At 40.1% G+C, this 20,539-nt stretch overlaps 1 protein-coding gene and 1 non-coding gene across 2 annotated transcripts in view; both read left to right on the top strand.

The window, feature by feature from the left end:
- LOC132501423 (uncharacterized) overlaps nucleotides 1-9,072 on the top strand; it is a 51,317-nt gene extending 42,245 nt beyond the window's left edge. Inside the window, exons 9-12 of the mRNA XM_060116996.1 lie at nucleotides 2,238-2,410; nucleotides 5,759-5,876; nucleotides 8,086-8,235; nucleotides 8,884-9,072. Coding sequence (XP_059972979.1) covers nucleotides 2,238-2,410; nucleotides 5,759-5,876; nucleotides 8,086-8,235; nucleotides 8,884-9,072 — 630 coding nt within the window. The remainder of the gene's footprint in view (nucleotides 1-2,237; nucleotides 2,411-5,758; nucleotides 5,877-8,085; nucleotides 8,236-8,883) is intronic.
- Nucleotides 9,073-10,194: 1,122 nt separating this feature from the next.
- TRNAG-CCC (transfer RNA glycine (anticodon CCC)) lies at nucleotides 10,195-10,267 on the top strand. The gene has a single exon. It is a non-coding gene; the product is annotated as a tRNA-Gly (tRNA).
- Nucleotides 10,268-20,539: the final 10,272 nt, after the last annotated feature.

Below are 20,539 nucleotides of genomic sequence, written 5' to 3'. Positions count from 1 at the left end.
ACAACCAAAGTCCCTGGTGCTCTTGAGTCAAACAGAGAAAAGAGTTTAAAATGGCTGGTTGGGGGGCGCGGGTAACAGGCAGCACAGGCACGGGGGCAGAGCAGTAATCTTGAGTCAACTGTATTAGCAACTCTTCAGCCCTGAGGCTGGGGGCAGAATTGGAGGAAGCAGGGAGGAAGACGGGAAGATTGGATGAAGGTTTCCCTTGGAGAGGCAGAAAAGGTACGCACCTCCTTTCCTGGCAGAGGTCTACAAAAGATTATTCTCATGTGGTTTGAGTTTTCTCTGGCACCTTTGAGACCCAGGTTATGAGTTCTGGAATATTCCAGCTTGACCTACTCAGTTGAGCCCTCCCCCTTCACACATGGAGATGTTCTTACTAAAGACTTTCCAGCATCACAACCTCATCAGCACTGTCTGTGTGCCAGCAGAGAACAATAGCCATTCCTCACGTCATTATCTAGGTCAGGGAAACTGCCGCAGTAATGTGTACAAAATAAAATACCCACAGGAAAAAAGAGGGGTTCTCTCACCCTCCTCTCTCCTATTTCTTTAGTATTCCTTTTCATTCTTATCCTAAAGACCAGTAATTCTGAAATCAGGTAATCAAACCCACATTTGGTACAGGGAGAGAGCTGACAGATGCAGAGCTTGCCTAAACCCAAGCCTTATCCAAAGAGAAGTGAAGTACATATTTTCGGACTCATTTGCTAACTGGGGTGGCATATCATAAAACAAAAACAAATTCTCGAGGGTGTGAGGACTCATGTATTCTCCTGGGACATCATAAAGAAGTGTGCTGCCTTGGATGTTTGGGATGGGGCTTGGTTTGGGGTTGCAACGTCAGGTTTTTTTTCTTTTTTTTGTGGTACGCGGGCCTCTCCCGTTGCGGAGCACAGGCTCTGGATGCGCAGGCTCCGCGGCATGTGGGATCTTCCCGGACCAGGGCACGAACCCGCGTCCCCTACATCGGCAGGCGGACTCTCAACCACTGCGCCACCAGGGAAGCCCGCAACGTCAGTTTTTTAAAAAGAAGGAGCAACATAGTGTCAAATGACCTGGCACAGATTTGACTAATTTAGGGCTGGCTGCTTGAGTTCTGTGTTTCAAAAAGGCTCTCCCATTTGAAAGGGAGGTTTCTCGGACTGGTCTGCTGTGGAGCTTGGAGTTGCTTGAATTAGGCATTGTACACATCTGTACCCACTCCTTTCTTATCTGGAATTGCAAATACCTTTAATAAACTAAGCCTCTAACATAGGTTTATTAGGATTGTTTTCTTCCTTCCTGGAGAAGCTGAGACAGCATGATACGTGCAGGAGAGGGAGCCGGAAGTGGCTCCCCACCAGGGCTGGCCATTACAAAAAGAATGGGGCAGACAAAAGTAAGTTCTGTCCATTAAGTTAATGTCCATCCTCATGGAATTTAGGGGCCCCTCAACAGGGCAGGTACAATAATATGAGTCTGATTCCATTGTTAATGTTTGCTGACAGCTTTCAAGCCCCACCCACTCCTCCTTCTTCCCCTCGTGCTCCACATCTGGGCAAGCCAACAAAAAGGTCCAGGCACGGTCTCCTTTGGTGCTAGTGGGAAGTTCAAACCACACAAGCCCTGACTGTTGAGTGGAAACTCCCACCCTGGCCCCATTCCCTGACCACAACAAAAGCCAGGCCGGTCTCCTTTCCTTGTTCTCTGAAGCCTTTTCAGACCTGGTTAGGAAAAGGCTTCTGTCACCAACCCATTAATTATCAGTTCCCAACTGGGAAGCTCTACATGTGGCTATAGGCCTTTGACCCTTTGGTCAAGCCAAGACCTCCTTCAACCTGCACGTTCCTCATACCTGGCCCTTCTTAGGGACCTTATTTCTGCCTCCGGGCTGCTGAAAACTCTCTCTGAGCCACTGCAGGCCACAGCTCCTGTGCAGAAAATCTAGCCCAAGACCAGGAGGCTGGGCCACCTTCCCTTCAGCAGTCCCCACGGACAGATGGGCCTGGACCACCTCATTCTGTGGTTTTAAAGAGAATAAGCTTCTTGCTAACCTGGAGTGTCTGGTCTTGAAGCCTCTGGAGGAGGTTCAGGACATCACAGTTTTAGACCAAGCTAAAATATGTTCATTCTGGGGCTGAAATAAGTTGTACCAAGCAAGTTTGGGATGTTTACCATTTGCCACCGATTTCTTAGGGAAGACTTGCGGAGGCGTTGTTCACCTACTTCCAACTCTTTCATTTCTTTTGGTATAGACCAAAGAACAGCTCATTACCTCTGCCAGGAAAATTGCGACTTCCGGACAAAACTTCGCCAGACTTATCCGCATCATTGCTAAGAACTGTGTAGACCAAAGATGTTCCCAGGAGCTTCTGTATATGGTAGAGCAGATTCAGACAATGAGCAGCCAGCTCCGCATCATCTCCAGGTAGGAAATGGCTTTGAAGGGAAGTTGCTGTCTTCTTCCTCGAGACCCAAAGGGGGGGCTTGGAGGGGGGAATATAATTCCTTCTTTTGTATACTCCTTTTAATGTTTTTTATCCTCCAAGAATCTACATTTATTTGGAGAATATCAAATGTTAAAAATACACAGTATAATTACAGAGCACAAAAAACACATTTAGGCTACTGTCATTTCTCACTGTATCACAAACATATCTGATAATATACTTAAGAAAGAAAAAATATTTAACATGGAAAACTAGTTCCTGAGTAGGTGTGAGGAAAAGTAACCATAGGGATTTTTAAAATTTTTTTTCTATTTTTTTGGCGGCGTTGCGTGGCAGGTGGGATCTGAGTTCCCCGACCAGGAATCAATCCTGTGCCCCCCACAGTGGAAGCATGGAGTCCTTAAGTCCCCATAAGGATTAAGAATCAAATACATCAGAACTTAGGCTCTCCTTCAACATCGGTCCCTCCTCCCTTCTTAACAGTGACTCCAGTGGTGCTGCTGGGCTCACCACACTTCAGGGTTAATATACAAGCATAGATGACTGATTGATCTCTACTTTACAATCATGTTTACATTTTCACCATTAGCTCTCTATTTGTTTTTTTTTTTTTTTTTTTTTTTTTTTTCTTTTTGCGGTATGTGGGCCTCTCACTGCTGTGGCCTCTCCCGTTGCGGAGCACAGGCTCCGGATGCGCAGGCCCAGCGGCCATGGCTCACGGGCCCAGCCGCTCCGCGGCATATGGGATCCTCCCAGACCGGGGCACGAACCCGCATCCCCTGCATCGGCAGGCGGACTCTCAACCACTTGCGCCACCAGGGAGGCCCTCTCTATTTGTTTTTATACGAATCATATCTAACAAACAAGCTGGTTATCTCTAAAAATACACTAATTGCAAAGTGAAAGCATTTTAAATGTCATTTGCCTAAGAAGAACTATGCCAGCACAAGGCTTATGTTAAGATTAATTCATTTAATGTGCCCAAATTCTGGAGTTGAGCAGTTTTTGGTCATTGTCTCCATATAACAGTTTTCACGTTGATAATATAGAACACCAGAATAGAAGTATAGGATGGTTTCATTTCCACCCAAGTCCCTTAACACCTGCAGTGGCATATTCATCAGTAACAAACGTTTATTAGTAATATATTATGGGAAAGCTTGGTAGTTAAGACTATTATCAATTATTGTGAGGCATAAAAATAACATCACCAAGACCAGGGTATATAAATTGTTTTAAAACTAAACATAAAGCCTGGTTACTGTTCTCTAGGAAATAATATTTCAGGCACAAAATCATCTCACAGTTAGCTACCAAATTTTTTCTACTTAAGATACAGGAACTGTAATTAATTTTAGCATTTCAAATATGGGTATTGTTGTAAGGGTACTCCGGATTTGTTTAAATCAGGTATAGTAGGACATGCAAACATGGACATGACAAGGAAGAAGGAAGAAAACAAGGAAGAGAATCCCTCACGGACCCTTAGAAACAGGAGTCATGTCGGTAGGACCACATAGGGAAGCACCAGGGTCAGTCAAAAAGCAGAAGGAGTGAGGGGAAAGCGTGGACAAATCTTTTACTGTGTTCTTGTGGGAAGGAATGGACAAGTCAGGGGAAGTAGGTGAAACAGGTTTAGGATCGGTTAATTTGAATTTGGGCTCTGGAGTATAGAGATTATCTCTAGCTGTCCGGCACCTGGCCCTGGGGTGATTAGGGCAGGGGAATAGTGGCCCAGAGTATAAGAGCGCTATAAAGGAGAAGGTTGGGGGTGTGAACTTTGGATTGGTTGGTTTGCATGTATAAGTGCACTTGCAGGCAAGTGGTTTACTCTAAGAATTGGCTAACCCTGGGAGGGGCAGTCTTTCCAACATCAGATGGCCCTAAGATAGTGCATCAGAAACACAGAAAATAAAAGGGCATGATTAATACAGGTACATTTATCAAGCTCTCAGTCCTCTAAAGGATCTGGAAGTCCTGAGATTTTACCAGAGTTAGTCACTTAAGTTTCACAGCATCTTCATTTTCTTTTTAATTTTAATTTTTATTGAAGTATAGTTGATTTACAATGTTGTGTTAGTTTCAGGTGTACAGCAAAGTGATTCAGTTTTATCTAAATCGATCAATCTATCTATCTGTTCTTTTTTTTCAATCAGTTTATTTATTTTTGGCTGCTTTGGGTCTTCGTTGCCGCGCACGGGCTTTCTCTAGTTGCGACGAGCGGGGGCTACTCTTCCTTGCGGTGCGCGGGCTTCTCATTGCAGTGGCTTCTCTTTTTGTGGAGCATGGGCTCTAAGCGTGCAGGCTTCAGTAGTTGTGGCACGCAGGCTTAGAGCACAGGCTCAGTAGTTGTGGTGCACAGGCTTAGTTGCTCCGCAGCATGTGGGATCTTCCCAGACCAGGGATTGAACGTGTGTCCCCTGCATTGGCAGGCGGATTCTTAACCACTGTGCCACCAGGGAAGTCCTATCTATCTATTCTTTTTCATATTCTTTTCCACTATAGGTTATCACAAGATATTGAACATAGTTCCCTGTGTTACACAGTAGGTCCTTGTTGTTTATCTATTTTATGTATAGCATTTTCATTTTCATTGGTGAAAAACAACTTGTCTCACTAAATTCAGTTACACTCAGTTTAAAGCAAGTATCATTGAGATTCAATTAAGAAACAGCAGTCTGATCTTTGATTAGAACTTTTACTTTAAGTCCTGAATGCAATTCTAGACAAAATTTCTTGTTCCCTTTCATTATGTATGGATGTTGGCATTTATTCTGCTAGTTCTCTTCAGTTATTTTCATTAAAAATACTTCTTAGCAGACTCACGGATATACAGAACAAAATAATGGTTATCAGTGGGGAGAGGGTAGTGGGGAGAGGCAATATAAAGGTAGGGGATTAAGAGGTACAAACTATCATGTATAAAATGAGCTGCAAGGATATATTGTGCAACATGGGGAATATAGCCAATATTTTATAATAACTATAAATGGAGTATAAACTTTAAAAATTGTAAATCAATATCATACACATGTAACATAATATTGTGCATCAACTATACTTCAATAAAAATTTTTTTTAAAAACATACTTCTTGTTAATTTATAGATACTATATGAGTCATACTTTCTTAGTATCAAAATATAAATTTTATGTTAAAATGTTAAATTATACCTTAAGAACTTGCTTTCTCTGAATAGTCCCTACAAAGGCATCCCAGCTTTCTGGAAGAGCCTCACATTGTAAAACCATCTGGTATTTGTTTATTTGAGATTACGCCTCTTACCTGGTATAATGTTAACTGCTTTCCTCCTGTCAACTCCCAAGAGTAAAGGCCTCCTTGGCAAGAAGCAAGTCCTCTGAAGAGCTCCTGGTGGAAAATGCACAGCAGCTCCTCCGTACTGCCTCTAAGACTGTGAGGGCTGCAGAAGCTGCCAGTCTCCGGGTAAGTGCTAATCCCAAAGGTGGACACTGGCACAGATATGCACAGGACCATGACTCAGGTCACAGGCTGAGAGCAACATTGCAGACATTCATGAGGAAACTCTACCTGCTTCTTAGCTATTAAATTCAACTTCATTTCTTACCCAAACCTGTCACCTGACTTCTTGTGCATTTTAGTTTGGTTAATTTCTATCAACCTACCTTCAGTTCCACTGATTCTTTCTTCAGCTGTGTCCAGTCTGCTGATGAGCCTGTCAAAGCATTCTTCAATTTTTTCTTATTTTTAGCATCTCTGTTTGATTATTTCTCATAGTTTCTGTCTCTCTGCTAAAACTCACCATCTGTTCATGCATTTTGTCTACTTTTTCCACTGAAGTCACTAATATAGAAATCATAGTTATTTTTAACTTCCTATCTGATGGTTTCAACATGTGGCTCATATCTGAGTTTGGATTTTTTGATTGCTTTGTCTCTTGACAGCAGATCCTTCTTCTTCTTTGTGTGTCTTGTAATTTTCCATTGAAAACTTGACATTACGCGTAGACTGGTAGAGACTAAATGAGTACTATGTATGCCTGAAAATGGGCCCACCTCTTCTTCTAGGCCTTTAGTGTGTGTGTGTGGTGGGAGGTGGGGCTGTGAGTCAATATAGTCAGGAGTTGAGATGAGTTTGGGTGGCACTGTTACAGTCATCCTTGGGGAACCACTGGATTCAAATGTTCTAGCATTACTTTGTGTGCCATGCGGGGTCTGGGTTACCAGAGGGTTTTCATCAATGTTCCTGTTCCACTGTCAGCTTGAGGCTTTCCTTGTGAGTGTGCACCTCAGGGGTGTTCTCTCTCAATGTTCTTGCCTCTCCGTAGCCTACTTGTTACTTGTGACTCGATGATTGCTGGTCTGGAGAGGAGGTGGTAGTGTCCACTGTTGTTCTCACTCAGCCTCAATTGTAGGCAGGCCTGGTGTCCCTGGATCTCAGGATTGGGGTTCTTAGTGATCCTGTTCCTCCTTCAGCAATAGGAGACATTTAACAGTATGAATTCAGCATGGTTTTCTGCTTCTTCCCCCGAGGTAGAGGGCTGTATACTGTTTTCTTTCTCCTCTTGCAGTGGTCTTGACCTGTGCCCTGGGGATGACGGGATTTGTTGTCCTTCCTTCAGTGACTTGAGCTTCTGTGCCATGAAGAGACAGATGTGGGCAGAGATTTGTGCCTTTGTTGCAGCGATGGCTGCTCCTCTTCCCAAAGCCTGCTCCATAAGGGAGACAGTCCCAACCTCCTGCCCTGTCCCAAATCTTTGTCATGAGCACCAGGTGAGGTCCTGGAAAAAGCCTGTGAACAGGTGTGGATTTTTCTTAGTTGTGGTTCTCATGGGTCCTATACACTCACACTCATCTACAATTGGCCACAGCAATTTGTTAAGAATTTTAGCTAAAATCTTCTGATCAGGTATATGATAGTCTCATCTTCCTCCCATGCTCTATCCTAAGGAAGCCAGTGCTGGGCCCCTGCCTCTCCCTGAAAGTGGCTGTCTTTTCTTAGATTTCAGTCCAGTTAGTTGCCCTTCAACCTCAGCTCTCTAATAAGTTCAAGAAAAGTTATGATTTTGTGGATTATCTGACTTTTTCTTGTTGTTAGGGTGGGAGCAACTCCCTTTCCAGCTTTCTATGTCCTAAGTGAAGGCAGGAAATGGGAAATATTTGGGTGGGTGCCCAAAAGAATACCCTGCCAGGGCCTTCACATGTGCTATTCTACCTGTGTGAGATGCATTTCTGCCCCTCCACTTCTACCAAATTGTCTTATGTCTGTCTCCTTCTTATCTTTTAGGCCCAAACTTAAATTCCACCGCCTCAAAAGGGATGAAATACCCCCACTATATCTAAATGAAATCGCACCAAGTGTCCTCTGCTTTAGTACCTTGTATGGTTCCTTCGTAGCACTTACCACATTTTGTAGTTGTCTGCTTCTTTTCCTCACTTTTATGTGTTTGTCCGGCTCTGTTATTAGAACGTATACTTCATGAAGCCAGAGACCTAGAATAGTGGGCCAGTGCGTGGAGGCACTAAATAAATAGAATGGGAATTTTCATTTCAAGTTTAAAGAAACTTTGTACTGATTAAATTCAGAGAGTACATAAAATAGACACACCCAGTGAAAAGCATTTGGAAAATGTGCATACTTGAACTGTAAGTTCCAGAATTTCTTGAATATAAAGAAGGCTGAGAGAAAAGCTCAGGACCGGCCCTATGGATCAGTGAGCATCCCTCCCACCAGCACGCCGGTGTGGCCACAGCTACAGCCTCCCACAGATCCTGCAGCACCACCCAGGGCAGGGCCAGTCTCCATGTCCCAGTGCCCAGGCCATGTGAGTGCAGGAGAACCTGAGGGCCAGGCTGAGTGCTTGCCGTGTATACCTGTGTCCTGGCTCTGCTTAGGCCCCTGGCTAAAGACCCATGGATAGTTTGCATAAAGCAAAATGAATAAAGCAAGATCCAGGAGGCAGAATTTGGGTTAGAGAGAGATTTGTTTTTAATTGACTACAGTCCCAGAACATTCTATCGTGATAGACAAGATCCTTTGTTCTGTTGTGCTTGTCCTTTAAGAATGAGTGGGCTCCGGGCTTCCCTGGTGGCGCAGTGGTTGAGAGTCCGCCTGCCGATGCAGGGGATACGGGTTCGTGCCCCGGTCTGGGAGGATCCCACGTGCCGCGGAGCGGCTGGGCCCGTGAGCCATGGCTGCTGAGCCTGCGCGTCCGGAGCCTGTGCTCCGCGACAGGAGAGGCCACAACAGTGAGAGGCCCACGTACGGGAAAAAAAAAAAAAAAGAATGAGTGGGCTCCAATTCAGAGGACCTCTCCAAACACGATTCCTTGCTCTCTATTCAATTTAGGGCTAAAATATCAGAAAACCAGCCCCAGCATCACTCAGAAGAATCCCCTAGGAGCTCCAATCAGCTGACACTGGGAGAGAGTGCACAGCGCCTCCTAGTAATTAATCATCTCTCTCTCCTCCAGGGTTTGAGACAGCCTTCCCCAGATCCGGAGGAACTGGAAGTTGCTGCCTTCTGCATGCAGTGGAGAAGAAAATTGCGAAGGCACAGACTTCAAGAAACCTCAGACCTGGACTGTGATGAGCTGGGCCTGCGAAAAACAAGCACTAAAGGGTCCCCGACACTCGTGGCCCTGGTTCAAGAAGCATTATAAAAGCTGAGCAATATTCTCCAAGTCAGACTCTCTGTTGAGAGTCTGCACTGGCCCTGAGACTCTGGGAGCCCATGGAAAGTGCCTTTTAGGCCAAATCAGCCTGTGGGGACACAGGGGGACACGGTGGGTTGGGTGGGTGCAGGGCAGCCAGGGCTGGGCCTTGAGCAGAGCTATCCTGACAGTATTCCCAGTCAAGGGGACAGCTCTGGGCCCCTGGTGAGACTGCTATCTTCCTGGGAAGGATACTTAGCTTTCTGGGTTTAGAAGGAACATTACACATAGACTGTGAAAGGATGGGGAATAAAACACCCAAGCCCTATTAGCTTAAGCCTTTATTAAGATGTTGCAATGTGAAAACAGTCCCAGTACATTCTATAGGGATCCAGGAACTGAAAGATTTATGGATTAGATTGGTAGTCAGTCAGAGTTCACCTTGCTTGAATAATTTGGCACTGTTCAAATTTTCAAGGTGTGGGGAAACTGAAGATGTGCTACTTTGGGATACAGTGCAGGAGCTGCAAGTCTGAAGGCCCTGAGTTGTGATTTGGTGAATCTGGGTTTAGCATCTGGGATGGAGAGGAACAGTTGGGCATTAAGGTCTTGGAGAGTCAGTGGAAATTTTTCAGTTCTCAGTATCTTTCACAAAACCTATTTGGTAAAGGAATGAGGAGACCAGTGACCTTCACCTCAGGGGTTGAACTGCATGGGCCAAAAGTGGAGAACTGGGTCTGGAGGAGGGGGATGCAGACAGGGACTGGGTACATGGTCTGGGAGCAGGGATGCCCTGGGGGCTGGGGTCTTGCTTGTTTGGGGGACATCATGCCACCCTCTTATATTCTGGTACAGCCCATAGGGAGGAGGGCTGACACTAGATGAGATAGAATTTCCCACAACCCAGTGGGATTGTGGTTCAGATTTACAGTAAATAAAGATAGGGATTTCTTTTCACTTAAAAAAAAAACAAACAGAATACAATGTGATGTTGCCTTGTATACACCCATTAAATCATTACTACAATTGGGATAATGAATATATGCATCACCCCAAAAGTGTCCTCACTCCCCTCTGGGGTCCCTGGAATGACTGATCTGCTTTGGCACTTAATGATTCATTTGAGGGACTTCCCTGGTGGTCCAGTGGTTAAGACTCTGTGCTCCCAATGCAGGGGGCCCAGGTTCAATCCCTGGTCAGGGAACTAAATTCAACATGCCACAACTAAGAGATCTTGCATACTGCAACAAATATCCTGCATGCAGCAACGAAGATCCCACGTGCCACAACTAAGACCTGGCACAGCCAAATAAATAAATAAATACTTTAAAAATAAATAAATAAAATTTGTCAACCTAACCTGCTTTAAGAAAAAAAAATTAGTTTGATTAGTTATCTGCAAATCAATCAATGTTATACACCACGTTAACAAATAGAATAAAAATCACATGATCATCTCAACAGATGCAGAAAAAGCTTCTGACAAAACTCAATATCCATTTATGATAAAAACTCTCAGTGAAGTGTGTATAGAGGGAACATACCTCAACATAATAAAGGCCATATATGACAAGCACATGGCTGTCATTGAAAAATTAATCAGTCAATCTAAGAAAGAAATGGAAGATTTTATTTGAGCCAAATTGAGGATTGTTACCTGGGAACAGACTCAAGGAAAGTTCTGAGCACTGTTCTGCCCATTAGAGGTCAAAGCACAGTTATGTAAGTTTTTAAGACAGAGGCTGTACATTAAATAACGTATTGTTGACATTTTATACAATGTAGTGAATAGTGTGGGTCATGGTTCATCGTGGTCCCTTACAAGATTAAGAAGGAATGTTATCTTTTAAGGTGCCTTGTTGGTGCTGGGAGAATGTTGCTCTTTATGGTGGAGCAGATATTTCTGCTGATGGGGAGGTTTGGACAATGTAATATAATGCAGGTGCACAAAGCACAGTAGAGAGGAGAGAGGAGGCCAAAGGGCAGAGAAAATTTTTTATGTTTAAATTTTTCTTGACTTGTCATAAAATATGAATTTTATTTCACACAGCTAACATCATACTCAATGGTGAAAAGCTGAAAACATTTCCTCTAAGAGCAGGAACAAGACAGGGATGCCTATTCTCACCACTTTTATTCAACATAGTATTGGAAGTCTTAGTCACAGCAAATCAGACAAGAGAAAGAAACTCCTTTTATCTAAATTGGAAAGGAAGAAGTAAAATTGTCACTGCTTGCAGATAACATGATACTATATATAGAAAATCCCACAGATACCATCAAAAAACGATTAGAACCAATACATGAATTCAGTAACTTGCACAATACAAAATTAATATAACAGAAATCTGCTGCAGTTCTATACACTAACAATGATATATTTGATAAAGGGCTAATATCCAAAATATACAAAGAACATATACAACTCAATATGAAAGAAAAAAACAAATCAAAAAACAAATTTAAAAATGGGCAGAGGCGGGCTTCCCTGGTGGCGCAGTGGTTGAGAGTCCACCTGCTGATGCAGGGGACATGGGTTCGTGCCCCGGTCCGGGAGGATCCCACATGCCGCGGAGCGGCTGGGCCCGTGAGCCATGGCCGCTGAGCCTGCGCGTCCGGAGCCTGTGCTCCGCAACGGGAGAGGCCACAGTGGTGAGAGGCCCACGTACCGCAAAAAAATAATAATAATAAATAATGGTCAGAGGACCTGAATAGACATTTTTCCAGAGAAGACGTACAGATAGCCAACAGGCACATGAAAAGACGCTCAACATCACTAACTGTCAGGCAAATGCAAATCAAAACCACAAGGATATATATCACCTCACACCTGTCAGAATGGCTATTATCAAAAGACAACAAGTGTTGGTGAGGACGTGGAGAAAAGGGAACCCTCGTGCACTGTTGGTGGGAATGTAAATCGGTGCAGCCACTATGGAAAACAGTATGGAGGTTCCTCAAAAAATTAAAAATAGAACTAGCTTACATCCAGAAATTCAAATTCTAGGTATTTTTCCAAAGGAAAAAAAAAAAACCCACTGATTTGAAAAGCTATATGCAGCCCTATGTTCACTGCAGTACTATTTTTTTTTTTTTTTTTTTTTTTTTTTTTTTTTGCGGTACGCGGGCCTCTCACTGTTGTGGCCTCTCCCTTTGCGGAGCACAGGCTCCGGACGCGCAGGCTCAGCGGCCATGGCTCACGGGCCCAGCCGCTCCGCAGCATGTGGGATCTTCCCGGACCGGGGCACAAGCCCGTGTCCCCTGCATCAGCAGGCGGACTCTCAACCACTGCACCACCAGGGAAGCCCTGCAGTACTATTTATAATAGGCAAGATATGGAAGCAACCCAATTGTCCATCAACAAATGAATGGATAAATATACATACACAATGGAGTATTACTCAGCCATAAAAAAAGAATGAAATCTTGCCATTTGCAACAACATGGATGGACTCAGAGGGTAATATGATAAGGGATATAAGTATGACAGAGAAAGGCAAACACCATATGATTTCACTTATATGTGGAATCTAAAAAACAAAACAAATAAACAAAACAAAATGAAAATAGCCTCATAGATACAGAGAACAAAAGGGTGGTTGCCAGAGGGAAAGGGTGAGGGGATGAGTGAAACAGGTGAGGAGATTTAAGAGGTACAAATTCCAGTTGTAAAATAAATAAATCACAGATTTAATGTGCACGATAAGGGATATAGTCAATAATATTGTGATAACTTTGTATGGTGACAGATGGACACTAGACTTACTGTGGTAATCATTTTGCAACGTATAAAAAATTGAATCACTCCGTTGTACATCTGAAACTAATATAATATTGTAAATCAATTACACTTCAATTTAAAAGATTAGTTTGCATTACCTAGGATTTGTGTAAAAATGGAATCATACAGTAGGTGTTCTTTCCCCCTCTAGCTTCTTTCATTCAGCATAATTATTTTGAGATATCCATGTTACTATGTATATCAAGATTCATTCTTTTTCATTGCCTAGTAGTATTTCATTATATGGATATAGGACAATTTGTTTATCCACCCACCTGTTGATGGACATTTGTGTTACTTACAGTTTGGGGCTGTAACAAAAAAATCTGCTATAAACATCTTATGTAAGTCCTTGTACACACAAATGCTTTCATTGCTTCAGGAACATTTCTAGTAGCGGAATGGCTGGGTGGTAGTGTAAGTGAATGTTTAAATTTTTAAGGAAACTGCCAATTTTTTTTTCAGAATGTCTGTAGTGTTTAACATCCCTACCAGCAATGTTTGAGAGTTCCAGTTCCTCCACTTCCTCTCCAATACTTGGTATGGTCATTCTTTTTCATCTTAGCCTTGTAATAGGTGAGCAGTGGTATCTCACTGTGGTTTTAATTTGCGTTTCCCTAAAGACTAATGATGTTGACATCTTCTCATGTACTTATTTGCTATCTACACATCTTCCTTGCTGAAGTATCTTTTCAAATCTGCTGCCTATTCTTTTTTTCTGTTTTTTTTTCTTATTGTTGAATTTTGAGAGTTCTTTTTATATCCTAGATACAAGTTCTTTTGTTGAGTATGTGATTGCAAATATTTTCTTCCAGTCTGTAACTTGTCTTTTCATTCATTTAACAATGTCTTTTAATTTTTAAGTACAATTTATCAATTTTTTGGGGGGGGGTATATGGATTATGCTTTTTGTGTGCTAAGAACTCTTTGCCAAACTTAGGTCACAAAATTCTCTCTGTTTTCCTCTAAAAGACTGATAGTTTTACATTTTACATTTAGATATATAACACATTTTGAATTAATTTCTGTTTGAAGTGTGAGGTAAAGGTCAAGATTTGTGCGTTTGGGTTTCTTTTTTTTTTTGTATATGAATGTCTCATTGTTCCAACACTATTCCTTTAAAAGACTATCTTTTTGCATCAAATTGTGTTTGTACCATTGACAAAAACCAACTGACCATGTTTGTGCAAGTCTGTTTCTAAAATCTCTATTCTTTTCTATTAATCTATATGTCTATCCTTTCATGAATATCACACTGTCTCCATTCTTGTAGCCTTATTGCAAGCTTTACAATCCAGTAGTGTAAGTCCCCCAACTTTGTCCTTTGCAAAATGATTATGGCTATTCTAATTTTTTGGCCTTTCATATACAAGCTGATTCTAGAATCAGCTTGTCTGTTATCTCCAGAAAATTATGCTGGGATTTTGATCGGAATTACATTAAATCTATAGATCAGTTTGGAGAAAACTGACATCTTAACTATGATGAGACCTACAATCCATGAGCACAGTGTATCACTCCAGCATTTTGTAGTTTTTAGCATAAGGTTCCATGCATATTTTATATACTAAACCTCAATATTTCACTTTATAGAGTTGTTGTAAATGGTACCATTTAAAAAATGTTTGTTTCCAAATCTTATTACTAATATATAGAAATACAACTGATTTTTAAAAATGTTGACCTTGCATCCTGCTACCTCCCTAAACTCACTTATTGCTTCTAGGAGCTTTTTGTAGATTCCTTAGGATTTTCTATGTAGATATTACTGTCATTACTGTAATGTTTACTTCTTCCTTTTTAATCAGTCTGTCTTTTATTTCTTTTCCTTGTCTTACTGTGCTGGCTAGAACTTCCAATATAATGTTGAACAGAAGGAGTGAGAGTGGACATTCTTGCCTTGTTAGGGGGAAAGCATCCAGTCTTTCACCATTAACTATATTGCTAGCTGTAGGCCTTTTTGGTGAATGTCCTATATCAGGTTAAGAAAGTTCCTTTCTATCGTTATATGTGAGAATTTTTATCATGAGTGAATGTTGAATATTGTAAATACTTTTAATGCATTAATTAATATAACTACGTGGGGGTTTTAATTTTTGTTTTGTTTTTGTTTGTTAATATGCTAGATTACATCAATCAACTTTCAAATGTTGAAACAACCTTGCATTCCAAGGATAAACACCACGTGATCATGACATATTATTCTTTTGATGTATCGTTAGATTCTATCTGCTAGTATGATTTTGTTGAGGATTTTTGTGTTTGTGCTCATGAGGAATATTGGACTGTAGTTTTTGGTTGTTTCTTTGTACTGTCTTTGGTTTTGGTATTAGGGTAATACTGGCCCCATATAATGATTTGGGAGGTGTTCTCTTCTATTTTCTAGCAGAGAATTGGTGTTATGTCTTTTTTAAATGTTTGATAAAATTCATCAGTGATACTGTATGGGCCTGGTGTTTTCTTTATGGGAAGATTTTAATTAAAATGTTATTTTAAAATAGGTATAGGATATTCAAGGTGAATATTGGTAGTCTGTGGAGTTAACGGAATTGTTTATTTCTTTTAAGGTCAAAGTTATTGGCATAAAGTTATTCATAATATATTATTATTCTTTTACTATCTATAGGATCTGTATTTATGTCACTTCTCTCATTCCTGATATTGGTAATTTGTCTTTACTCTTTTTTTCCTAATAAGCCTCTGTAGAGATTTCTCAATTTTATTTATTTTTTTATATAACCAGCTCTTGGTTTTGCTGACTTTGTCTTAGATTTATGTTTTCTATTTCATGAATTCCTTCTCTTATCTTTAACATTTATTTTCTTCTGATAACTTTTGGTTTAATTTTCTCTTCTTTTTCAAGTTTCTGAATGTTGACGGTAAGGTGTTTTGTGGCATTCTTCTTTTCTATTATGGGCATTTACCGCTGTACATTTCTAAGCCCTATTTTTGCTTCATCCCACCAATTTTGATATTTTTTTGTTTCTCATTATACATTCTCATTTCCTTTTTAAATTATTTGTTGACCCATGGATTACTTGGAGCTGTGCTATTTAGTTTCAAAATATTTGGGGGAATTTCCAGAGATTTTCTGTTTTGACTTCTGATTTAATTCCTTTGTGGTCAAAAAACAAACTTTGTAGTACTTGAATCCTTTTAAATTTATTGAGCCTTGTTTTATGGCCTGGGTTATAGTCTATCTTGATAAATGTTCCATGTACACTAGAAAAGAAAGTGCATTCTGCTGTTGTTAGTTGGAGTACTCTATAAAAACCAATTAGGTCAAGTTGACTGCACTGTTGCTCAAGTATTTGATGTCCTTACTGATTTTCCTTCTACTTGTTCTATCAATTTTAAGAGTAGGATATTGAAATTTGCAAATATAATTGTGAATTTGCCTATTTTATAATTCTATCAGAGTTGCTTCATTTATTTTAAAGCTCTGTTATTAGGTGCATGCACATTTATATCACTTTGATGAATTAACTCTTTTATCGTTAATAAATTAATCTCTTCATTCCTGGCAATATTATTTGCTCTGAAATTTGATTTTTAAAATATTTCCTAAGCTTTTACTTAACTTACGAACATGTGGGATACAATTCTAATAATTTTTAATGTCTTTTTCTCTACAAATTCTTACATCTGTGCCCGTTCTGGGTTGCTTTCAATAGATTCATTTTTCTCCTCATTATGGGCAGTATTTCCTGCTTCTTTGCATGCCTGGTGATTTTTTTACTGTGTGCCAGACATTGTGATTTTGCCTTTTTGGGTGCTGGCTATTTTTGTGTTCCTATAAATATTCTTGAATATGTTCTGGGAGACAGTTAAGTTACTTGGAAGCAGTTTGATATTTTTTGTCTTGCTTCTAAGGTTTGTTAAGTGGGATGAGAGTAGAGTTCAGTCTAAGGTGAAATAATTCCTTCTGAGGTAAGACCCTTCTGTGTACTCTATCCAATACTGTGTACTCTATCCAATGTAGATTTTTGAAAAGGCTGTGGGACCTGGGAGTGTGCACCTGTGGCCTCTGATTTGGAACCCCGGTCTGTCCTACACCATAGTGAGTATTCAACGAGCTCCTGCTGAGGAACAGACACTGTGTGAGGTCCTGGGGAGATGGAAGCAAATGGGAATACAGTTCACAGTGCACCTGAGAAGACAAATTTGCAGCTCATTAGAATGGAATGTGATTGATACTATGGGAGCACAAAGAGAGACCGATTAGTTCTCTGCAGAACTAACTGGGTCTGGATCTGTGGATCTAGGGGTGTGACAGCTAAAGTCTGGAAGGCACTTGGAAAAGGAGCCTCGATTGCAAAGCCAAGGAGTTTGGACCCATCGTACAGATAAGCGAAGTCCCTGTGGGCTTTTAAGCCAACGACTGGTGAGGTATTAGCTATGCTTTATGAGAACTGGTTGCCCTGTGGGGGACTTGCTCCTTTGGGGTGATTCAAGTGTGCGATCCAGCACCCCACCCCAACTTGAGCCAGAACGTCTCTGCTGTCATCCATTTTGTAGGCTGGATTCCACATACATTTTTCATTTGAGAAATGTAGGATAGAAACTCCCTGAGGACCAGGTCTTTTTGTTCACAAATGAGCCTAGAATTGGCAGAGAAGGTGCTAAATAAATATTTGTTGAATGAGTATGAATGTTTGATACAGAGAATTGATTCAAGTGTTCTGACAGTTTAGACTATTATTCAGCAATTTCTCACCCCACTCCCCTTCCCACTGTGGACAGACTGTATTTCCCCAGATTAAGATGTTAGTTTTGGCCATGGAACTTGTCTTAGCAATGGAATGTGGCTGATACGATGTGTTAGTTGAAATGTGCTTATATAGTTGGGTTCCTCCTTCTGTGCTCTTGCCTTTTGTGATAAGAATAATATGCCTTAACTAGACTTATTGTGGTGATCATTTTTCAGTTCTTACAGATATCAAATCATTATGTTGTACAACTGTAAGTAATTTAATGTTACATGCCCATTATACCTCAATAAATTAAAGAAGGAGGAGGAGGAAAAGGAGGAAGAAGAGGAGGAAGAGGGGGAAGAAGAATGAGAATATGCCTTAATTAGCTGTTGGCCAAGGAGAATAAGATGTGGACCTGAACTGCCGCTTGACAAATGTATACACCTTGCAACCACGGTCACACTGTAGAATATTTTCCATCATCCCCCAAAGCTCCCTTGTGTTCCTTTACAGTAAAATTTCACCCATCTCTGGGCCCAGGCAACCACTGATCTGTTTTCAGTAACTACAGATTTGTTTTGACTACTCTAAAACTTCACATAAAAGGAATCATATGGTAAGGACTGTTTTGTGTCTGAATTCTTTCATTCAGCACAACCATGTGGCTTTGTGTATCAGTAGTTTGTTACTTTTTATCACTGAATAGTATTTCAGTTATGGATATAGCATAATATCTTCATCCATTTGCATGCTCATAGATATTTGGATTCTTTTCAGGTTTTGTTATTTGGGAAAAAAAGCGAACGTACAAGATTTTGTGTGGACATGTATTTTTATTTCTCTTGAATAAATACCTAGGAGTGGAATTGCTGCATTGGGTGGTAATTATACTCTTACTTTTATTGGAAACTATGAATATTTTCAGAAGTGGTTGTACCATTTTATATTCCCACCACTTGATATTGTCAGTCTTTATAAATTTAGTCATCCTCAAGGGTGTCTAACGGTATGTCACTGTGGTTTTAATTTGCATTTCCTTGTTCACTAATAATATCAAGCACCAAGGGACTTCCCTGGTGGTCCAGTGGTTAAGACTCTGCACTTCCACTGCAGGGGGCATGGGTTCAATCCCTAGTCAGGGAAGTTCCAAGTGCCACATGTGGAATAAATAAATATTTATTTATTTAAATTAAAAGATAAAATAAAATAATAATAATATTGAGCACATTTTCTGGTACTTATTGGCCATTTGTATCATTTTTTTTCATTGCCCATATTTTTTGGTTGCTTTTTATTAACCAGTGAGTTATAACAAAGTTTCTTATATATCTTATATACAAATCCTTATTGCAAGTATTTTCTCCCAGTCTGGGGCATGCCTGTCTGTGTTCATAAAGATATCTCCTGAAGAGTAGAAATTTAAAAATTTTAGTGAAATCAAATTTACCATTTTTTCTTTTATAATTCATTCTTTTTATATCTAAGAAACCTTTGCCTATCCCAAGATTGCAAAGATTTTCTATTTTTTTCTATAAGTGTATATGTAATTTTAGCTTTTACAATTAGGTCTAAGATCCATTTCAAATTACTCTTTGTGTGTGGTGTCAGAAAAGGGTTAAGGTTTATTTATTTATTGCATATGAATATCCAGATGTTCCAGCATAATTTGCTGAAGTGACTGTCCTTTCTCCATTGAATTACTTTAGCTTCTTAGTGAAAATCAGTTGGCCGTATATATATGGGTCAACTTCTAGTGTCTCTCCTCTGTTACATTGATTAGCCTATATGTCCATCCTTAAGGCAATCTGACTCTCTCTTGATTATTGTGGATTTATAGTGGATCTGATAATCTCTGTAGTTTAGTTGGAGTGTTTAGACCATTTACATTTAATGAAATTATTAACAAGGTTTGTTTTCCTCCTTTTTCTCCTCTTTTCCTGCCTTCTTTTGGATTACTTGAATATATTTTTATAATTCCATTTTATCTCCACATTGTTTTATAAGCTGTACTTCCCTGTTGTATTTTATGCTAATTGCTCTGGGGTTTACAATATTCATTGTTAATTTATCACAGTCTACTTTTAAATTATATTATACCACTTCATGTACTGTATATCTCTCTCTCTCAAAAAAACAAAAACAACAAAAAGACAACCTTCCATTTCCCTCTCCTTTCCCATGTGCCCCTGTTGTAACATATATTTTATAAACACCACAATCCACAGTTATAATATTTTCTTTAAATAGTAATTTTTCTTTCAAAGTCTTTAAAAGTCAAAATTTTAAATATTTTCTTACATATCTACCATTTCTGATGCACTTCATTCCTCATTTATTTCTGCCCAAAGAACTTCCTTTAACATTTCCTATTGCACAGGTCTGACGGCAACAAATTCTCTCAGCTTTTGTTTGTGTGAAACTGTCTTCACTTTTTCTTGATTTGTGAAAGGTATTTTCACTAGTTACCTAATTCTACATTGATAGTTTCCTTTAGTACTTTAAAGATGTCTTTCCATTGTCTTATGGTTCATTTGGATTCTGGCAAGAAATTTGCAGTTATTGCTAGGCTTATTTCTCTGTACATAATATGTCTTTTGTTTCTGTCTCTCGAGTTTCCCTTAATCACTGATTTTCAGGAATTTGATTATGTGCCTTGGAGTGTTCTTCTTTGTGTTTATTGTGCTTCTTGCATCTGAACTTATAGCTTTCATCAAATTTTGAAAATTTTCTGCTATCTCTTCAAATATTTTTTTCTGCTACTCCTTCCCCCACCAATCCTCCTCCTGGGAGTCCAATTACATGTATGACAGACTGCTTGGTATTGCCCACAGGTCACTGAAACTCTTGTTCTTTTGGTTTTTTTTTTTAATTTATTTTTTCTTTGTGCTCCATTTTGGATACTTCCTATTGCTACATCTTCAAGTACACTAATATTTTCTTTTGCAGTGTCTTATCTCTTTTTAATTGCATTAAGTGAATTTTTTACTTCTGATGTACTTTT

This window comes from Mesoplodon densirostris, chromosome 14 (assembly GCF_025265405.1).
Source record: "Mesoplodon densirostris isolate mMesDen1 chromosome 14, mMesDen1 primary haplotype, whole genome shotgun sequence".
Classification (NCBI taxonomy): Eukaryota; Metazoa; Chordata; class Mammalia; order Artiodactyla; family Ziphiidae; genus Mesoplodon; species Mesoplodon densirostris.
Note: the sequence above shows the minus strand (reverse complement) of the source record. Positions and strands in the feature narration are given on the sequence as shown.